Here is an 8,208-nt window from a genome sequence, read left to right on the forward strand (position 1 = left end):
TGTTATAAGATTAAGAAAGCTATACATATTTAAACAAGTCTCACGTTAATAGTATTTAAGGTTTCACAACGTTATCTCTTCCTTCAGTTTTGTTGAAAACATGGTGAGTCATTATATATATCAGAATGTTCGTGGGATTGACCACTTCAAAGCTGCAAAATATTTTTGGGGTACCTTTATGATACTAAATATTACATGCTTATGAATAGCCGAATTAACAAATTTGGAAGTAATTTATTAGTTTTACTATTGTAATGCCTGAGATTTTATCGCTGTAATCTGAGATTGATTAACTGATAAATTGATGTGATTATAGAACGAGTAGAGAAGACATGGAAATGACATGAAAAGCATGGTTCATGAGTGACGGGCAGAGAGTTGTGCGCACATGCGCGAGAAGATGCGCACATATGCGCGAGAGACCAATCACGAAGGCAGAGGACCTCGCGCATATGCACGAGACGTGGCGCGCATATGCGCGAGGAGGGCGGTAGCCAAGAAGCTGGAACAGAACTTTGCGCGCACATGCGCTGTGTGTGTGTGTGTGTGTGTGTCATCTTCATTCCAGCTCGAGAATTTGATGAAGAAAAGGGGAAAACTTCAGGGAAAAGCTTTAAGTTTCTTTTGAGCTTTAAATAGTGATTTGACAAGATCCATTTATCAGAATTTGAATCCGAACACAGTTCTGAGATCCTCTCGCCAACGGCTACACAAAGACGTAAGTTTTCTTATGTTTTGATACGATTTGAAAATATGATAGTGAAGGAATCAGATATGATTGATGTATGGTGTTCGTGAGATATTAGCCATTGTATAATCGAAATCGGATTGAAGAATAGATACCGTATAAAATTGTTATGATTTTTCAGAATTGATTTGATTGATAGTATACAGATTTGGTATCAGATTATGTTATAAATTGTGGTTATGAAATTTATATGATGTTGTGATATTGACTCGATTGATGATTGAGTTGTCGGTATATCGAAATGACGCCGTTATACTGTCAAAATGTACCGAGAGTGAATATTGATCCTTACATGTCTTACATGGAATGATATGTTGATATTGTGCTACTCGACATTGGCATTTCAGATTTGTATTGACAGCTTCGGCATCGAGACTTCCTTTGAAACCGATAGAAGAACAAACAACGGTTTCAACTGAACAACGAAAGGTATAAATCAATGTTGAACCGGGAGGATATAACTCGAGTTAGATCTGACTTGAGTTTCCCTAAATCACATACTTATTTGATTGCATTGATGTTTGCAAGTTATGAGATTAATATGCTTAGTCTATTGAGTTATAGCAAAGCATGTATTGAGTCAGGGCGGAGGTGCCTAGTCAATGACGGAGGTGCCAAGTCTTTGGCGGATATGCCAAGACACTGGATGCTTGGTTTGTATCGATGTTGCGTAGGAGCGGATCGGCTTCTATTGCGGAGATTCGGTATCTTATGCCAATGTCCAGGAATCGGGATCCCTAGATTAGAAATGAGTTGAGTCTGAGATGTTGAGTTACGAGTTTATTTACAGTTTTATATTGATTTATGTCTTTCAGATTAGGATACATGTTATTGATATTTGTTGCATGCTTTTATATCGATTCATATGATTGCATGTACACATTGTTTATACTGGGAATATTATTCTCACCGGAGTTATCCGGCTGTTGTTGTGTCTGTATGTGTGCATGACAACATGTGGGACAGGATCAAGGTCAAGAGAGGATGAGAGAACAAGATTAGCGTGGAGATTCGGACCCAGCACTAGAATAGGTTTCATCACTTGATATGTAGTTGTTGAACCCTAGTTTGATAGATCTATGATGTACAAGACTTGTACTTTTAACTTGTGATATGTATATCAGATTGATTACATTATGTTCCGCACGGTATTTAAAAAAAAAATTTAGACCCAATTTATTTAATTGATCCAATAATTCTCAAGAATGATAAAGAAATAAATTAGCGTCCGGTTCCCCACAACTATGCCGTCTAAATTCTTCTCCGAATTAACATTTGGAAGTAATTTATTAGTTTTACTATGCAGTCTAAATTCTTCTCCTATTTTGAAGAACTATTTTATGGTGTATGTTAAGGAGTTTTATTTTTTGGCTTAGAATTGTGAATCTTGTCTAAGTCATTAAAATTATATTACGACAATTCAGTTGTAGTCTTTGTGACTAAAGTGATAGTTGAATTAAGTATGCCGACATTAAGTATTTTAGACGTTGGAAAAAATGTTAAACAAAATAAAGTGGTCATTGAATAAGTTACCATTGAATTGATGATCCTTGACCTAAATGCATGCGAATTAAGATGTTTAGGGATCATATATTAATTAATACTGGACTTGTTTCCTAAAAGATTTCATAGTTTATACATTTTGATTATATTTATGAAATTCATTCAGTTACGATATTTCTCATATTTAGTTATGTACATATTCAGTTATCTTGAGAAAATATCAATTAAGTTGAACCTAAAATAAAACATTGGTTTTTATGCATTAAGTTATCTTAAAAAATATGATACATGTAATACATGAAAGATAATAATCAGTATAAAATGACATATCGTCATGATTCATGTATTTGTTTCTTAACTTTGGATGATGATTGATTTCTTGATTATTNAATAATTGTCACTTTTTAGCCATATATATACACATAAATAGCTATATTGGATCGTTTACGGTTAGCAATGGTCCCATTTCCATATTGAAGTGTTAGGAATAATTAATTAGCCCTACCACCCATCACTAGTTCCCTACTTTAATTTTAACGAAGTTCAAAGTACGGAACATCCGACGACTTATCTTCTAGAAATACAAATTCTGAGTTTTCCTAAAAAAAACAAAATGAGAGTACGTCTTTTGTGAGGCATTATTATGAATCTTTATCTGTGAGACGGGTCGATCTTATCGATATTTACAATAAAAAAAATAATACTCTTAGCATAAAAAGTAATATTTTTTCATGAATGACACAAATAAAAGATCTGTCTCGCAAAATACGACCCGAGAGACCGTCTCACATAAGTTTTTGCCAAACAAAATATTGAATCGTCTTTGATATCTATAACACCTATATATGTCAATCGAACAGTTTGAACATGATGTAATAAATTCAAATCGTCAATAGTAATTTGCATAGGTTCCTTGACATATTTTAGAAGGCAAAAACTTGTCGTATTTTGTGAGACGAATCTATTATTTGGGTCATCCATGAAAAAATATTACTTTTTATGCTAAAAGTATTACTTTTTATTGTGAATATCGGTAGGGTTGACCCGTCTCACAGATAGAGATTAGTGAGACCGTCTCACAAGAGACCTACTCATCTTAGAAATTTCAGTTGGGTTGAATCTCTATTATTAAAAAATTCTACATAATTTGCACTAAATCTCTGACTAGCTGCCTCAATATTGTGATAAAAACTATTGGGATTCCACAAACGTTGTTTTGACTTTACAAATGTAGCAAAAATTCCAATATGTGAGAAGCATATGTTACATCAGCAAAATATAAGCATGATGTAATAATTAATATACACACAGTCTTTAATTCCATCCTCTTAAATATGTCGTAAATTTCCTTTCAAAATAATATATATATATATATATATATATATGTCGTAAATTTCCTTATAATTAAGGTTTATACATCTATCTTTTCCAAAGATCCTTTGTTTCCCTGGGAACACTAATCATATATTTAAATTATTTCATATTTTTGCAACAAAATATATATTTTTAACTCCAGTTTCACGTTTATAACATAGCCATTATTTTATATTCAATTTTTCGTGAGTTTTAAAAACAATTATATTATTGTATTACACATCAATACATATATAATCGTGTTTAATAATGCTTAAGTGCAGTTTTTTAAAAGTAAGATTGATGAACAAGAACAAGAGACATAAATCAGAAATTTTACTAGCAAGTAAGGCTAGCAATGTACAATCTTGGACAGTTAAGTGTGACGATGATGAATATGTGGTAGATATTAATACTGTATAACCTATGAGAGATATCAATGCTAATATTTATAAAGAAGTTCATTTAAATTGAGTTTGTATATGATGATGCGAGATATGATCTGAATTATAAAATATATTGAATTATAATCTGATAAAAAAAAACCATGAATTACACTTAAATTTATTAAAACTTAAATTAAAATGATTTTTTAATCCCTACGCTTCATAACAAATTTTGACTTTTGCAAGAGCAATAGTTCTACTTTTTGCTTAATTTTAATGCATATATGCATTACAAACATAGTTGGTTGTCCACTCACACCATGACTAAACCAAGATCAAAAAATTTCTTATTCTCTCCCCAAATCATACCTTTATGGCCTCAACATTCCCACCACTAATTCAAAGTGCCTCATTTATCCAACCGGGAACCACGCAAATTCTTGAAGTTTGATGTCTCAATTTGCTTAGGCAAGTGAAATATATGTAGCAGCCTTCCCAATGTTGGAGGAAATAATCATTGTCAAGATTCAAAATCCTCTCTTGCATCATGTTCTTGAAGACACTGATACTGATCCTCCTGCTACATCACCCCGTCCAGATGCTGGGGCAGAGAGCGATTCCGAGCCTACGTCTTCGCCAGTACCACTCTGCAGACACCGATAAAGCAGCACTACTGAAATTCAAGAACAGTCTATTATCAGACACAGGTTCAAACCTGTCGAATTGGGATGAGGGAACCGATGTCTGCAACTTCACACACGTGATGTGCAGTAGTAGGAAAGGTAGGCATCGTGTGATCGGTCTCAACTTGATTAATCTTGGCCTTCTGGGAAAGCTTTCACCCGTGCTTTCAAATCTAACGCAACTGCAATATCTCTACCTCGACAACAACCAATTCTTCGGCAGCATTCCTTGGGAACTTTCCCAAGTCAGGAAACTTAAAGACCTCACACTCCATGAAAACAATTTGCATGGCCAAATACCCGCTTCGTTCTCTTTACTCTCACACCTAAGGTTGATCCTTTTGTTCAAAAACCATTTGAGTGGGACGATACCACCAGCTTTTTTTGCCAACTGCACTAGGCTGCAAAATGTAGATTTTTCTCAGAATAGCCTAACCGGATACATACCGTTCGAAATTGGAAACTGCCCTAACATATGGAACTTGAATTTATACAGCAATTTACTCTCAGGAGAAATCCCCACCTCGTTGGGAAACATCACAGAGATGTACAGTTTAGATATTTCGAACAATAGTATTCGAGGCGAACTCCCTTCCAGTTCTCTTTCAAAGTTTCGGAACTTGAAAAGTCTTCACTTATCAGGTAATAAAATGATAAGCCACGATGATAATACTAATCTTGAACCCTTCTTTCGTGCACTAGCAAACTGCAGTGACTTCGAGGAGCTACAGTTGACCAGCATGAAGCTTGGAGGGAATTTATCAAGTTCTATTGCAGGGCTTAAAAATATGCAAAGCTTGCAACTCCAAGAAAACCAGATAACTGGACAAATTCCTCCCCAAGTTGGGGATTTGTCAAATCTATTGCTGCTGAATTTGTCATCAAACTGTTTAAAGGGGATTATTCCGGACGAAATCAGTAATTTATCCAAGTTGCAACAGCTTTCTCTATCATTTAACTTCTTCACCAAGATCCCGGCTGCATTTGGCCGGTTAACTAAGCTTGGCTTGTTGGACCTGTCACATAACAATTTGTCTGATCAGATTCCAGAAGAACTGGGAAACTTGTCGATGATAAATTTTCTATTCCTCGACAACAATCTTCTTTCAGGAAATATACCTCGAAGCTTAGGCAAATGCACTTCTCTGTCAAAAGTTGACTTGTCACATAACAGATTAACCGGAAGGGTTCCTTCGGAAATATCAAAATGGCATGAAATGAGAAGGTTTCTTAACCTGTCACATAATGAGCTTGAAGGGCCTTTGCCAATTGAACTGAGCACGCTATCAAGTGTTGAGGAGATAGATTTGTCATCTAACAACTTTTACGGAATTCTCTTTTCTCAGATTTCAAGTTGCTATGAGCTGAACGTGTTGAATTTATCGAATAATTCTATTCAAGGGAATCTTCCGGACACGTTGGGCGGTCTCAAGAGCCTAACAACTTTTGATGTTTCAAGAAACAAGATGAACGGAACGATCCCGGATAGCTTGAACAACATCAAGACTTTGACCTTTCTTGATCTTTCATTTAACGATTTTTCTGGAATGATTCCCTCGGGGGATTTCTTCCATTCCCTCACAAATCTATCTTTCATAGGCAACCAACATCTCTGTGGGCAGGTTCCAGGCATTCCGAAATGCAAACATAAGCCACGGCTTCCGCACTTACGCCTCTTCCTGATCATCTTCGGCATAGTCATATTTATATCAGGATTATTCTCGATAGCCTGTTGCTGGATCGGATGTCAGCGTCTACGAGTCATCATTTTATCAAGTCGAGAAAGAAAACAGAGAAGACAGCCGGCTGACCTGTTACTAAACTTTCCGAGAATGACTTACAAAGAACTATCGGAGGCCACGGGGGAATTCGATGATCAAAGACTCATTGGTTCTGGCAGCTTCGGTCACGTCTACAGAGGAACTCTGCCTGACGGAACACTAATAGCGGTCAAGGTTCTACACGTACAAACCAGAAATTCCACGAAGAGTTTTAACCGAGAATGCCAGGTATTGAAGAGGATACGCCACCGGAATCTGATAAGAATCATAACAGCTTGTAGCCTGCCTGATTTTAAGGCACTAGTCCTGCCTTATATGGCGAATGGAAGCTTAGATAGCTGTCTATATCCGCAAACAACAAACAGTCTACGAACAGGATCCTTGGATTTGAACCTGATCCAAAGGGTGAACATTTGCAGTGATATTGCTGAAGGGATGGCTTATCTGCACCACCATTCTCCAGTTAAAGTCATACACTGTGACCTTAAGCCAAGCAACATTCTTCTCAACGACGACATGACTGCATTAGTCTCCGACTTCGGGATAGCAAGGTTGGTAATGACTATCGAAGCAGAGAACGGTGGGGGCGTTGAGAGCACAGGCAATTCCACTGCCAATATATTACGTGGCTCAATCGGATACATTGCACCAGGTACAGCTCGTTTTTCGGGCCTTCTATGTCTATTCTCTCCATAAGTATGTCCTATGTGTTTTAATATTAATTTTTGCATTCAAGAATACGGATTTGGATCGAATACATCAACCAAGGGTGATGTTTACAGTTTCGGAATCTTGGTTCTTGAGATGGTGACTCGAAAGAGACCTACCGATGACATGTTCATTGGAGGGATGAGCCTGCACAGATATGTTAAGAATCACTACCACAGAAACACCGAAAACGTGGTCGACCCTTCGTTGCTAAGAACACTAAGAGATCAATCCTCGGAGGTGAAGAGAATGTGGGAAGTAGCCATCGGTGAACTGATTGAACTGGGAATCCTCTGCACGCTGGAGTCGCCTTCGACTCGGCCTACAATGCTCGATTGTGCAGATGACTTGGATCGCCTCAAGAGGTACCTGAATGGAGACACTACGGCTACATTTTCCTCTTCACTTGGAATAACATCTTCCTCATATAGTGATTACAGCATTGTATGAAACTTGTAGTTTTAGTTTCATTTGATTATGGCTTTGTCAAATGTGAATATCTATTATCTATCTACCTATCCATCCATATATGTGTTTGATATGTGAATTTACTTGGTTATCATTTTTCTCGGTATTACTTAATTAATGTTTTATTTATTTATTTATATGACTTTTTGATTTTCTGATTTAATTACTTAATTAGCTAATTTATTTAATCTATACATTACTATGATTTTTTTCCCAAATTTTTTTAATGAACTAGCCATTCATTAAAGAGATAAAAAGAGTTAATGTACAAATACACTGGACATCCAAAGAGATAGTATAGAACAGATAAAAGTAAAAAGGTACCAAAAATTACATCAATATAACAATAGTTCGGTATAACGGTAAGTCTGAATCTTGATCTTCTTCACTATTTTTTTGAACATGTGGCTTCTCGCTATCAAACATCACACATATTCCATACATGGTAAACAGTAGCTGAAAGTGCCGCAATACGCATTTTGGTAAGTGTGGAATTACCTTTATGCATAGTCCGAAAAGCTTCCAATACTGCTGCCGGTGTTTCCATTGTTTTCTTCATGCGCAGCCAATCGCGAACA

General features: G+C 36.3%; 1 protein-coding gene across 2 annotated transcripts; it reads left to right on the forward strand.

Annotated features, from left to right (window-relative positions):
- The first annotated feature begins 4,308 nt into the window (after window positions 1-4,308).
- LOC140976497 (uncharacterized) lies at window positions 4,309-7,716 on the forward strand. 2 transcript variants are annotated; one of them, XM_073440702.1, is made up of 2 exons: window positions 4,309-7,106; window positions 7,191-7,716. In XM_073440702.1, exons 1-2 carry the CDS (start codon window positions 4,538-4,540, stop codon window positions 7,610-7,612), a joined length of 2,991 nt encoding a protein of 996 aa, XP_073296803.1. In that variant the 5' UTR covers window positions 4,309-4,537; the 3' UTR covers window positions 7,613-7,716. The 2 variants fall into 2 exon arrangements, with proteins under 2 accessions (XP_073296803.1, XP_073296804.1); XM_073440703.1 differs by having other exon boundaries at window positions 7,237-7,412.
- The last annotated feature ends 492 nt before the right edge of the window (window positions 7,717-8,208 follow it).

This window comes from Primulina huaijiensis, chromosome 5, assembly GCF_012295235.1.
Source record: "Primulina huaijiensis isolate GDHJ02 chromosome 5, ASM1229523v2, whole genome shotgun sequence".
Lineage (NCBI taxonomy): Eukaryota > Viridiplantae > Streptophyta > Magnoliopsida > Lamiales > Gesneriaceae > Primulina > Primulina huaijiensis.

What these genes read in the sequence shown, in the direction of transcription:
- LOC140976497 (XM_073440702.1), top strand. Translation starts at nt 4,538, where the DNA reads ATGTTCTTGAAGACACTGATACTGATCCTCCTGCTACATCACCCCGTC. An exon ending in AATCGGATACATTGCACCAG is followed by an intron (nt 7,107 to 7,190) that starts GTACAGCTCGTT and finishes TTTGCATTCAAG; the next exon opens with AATACGGATTTGGATCGAAT.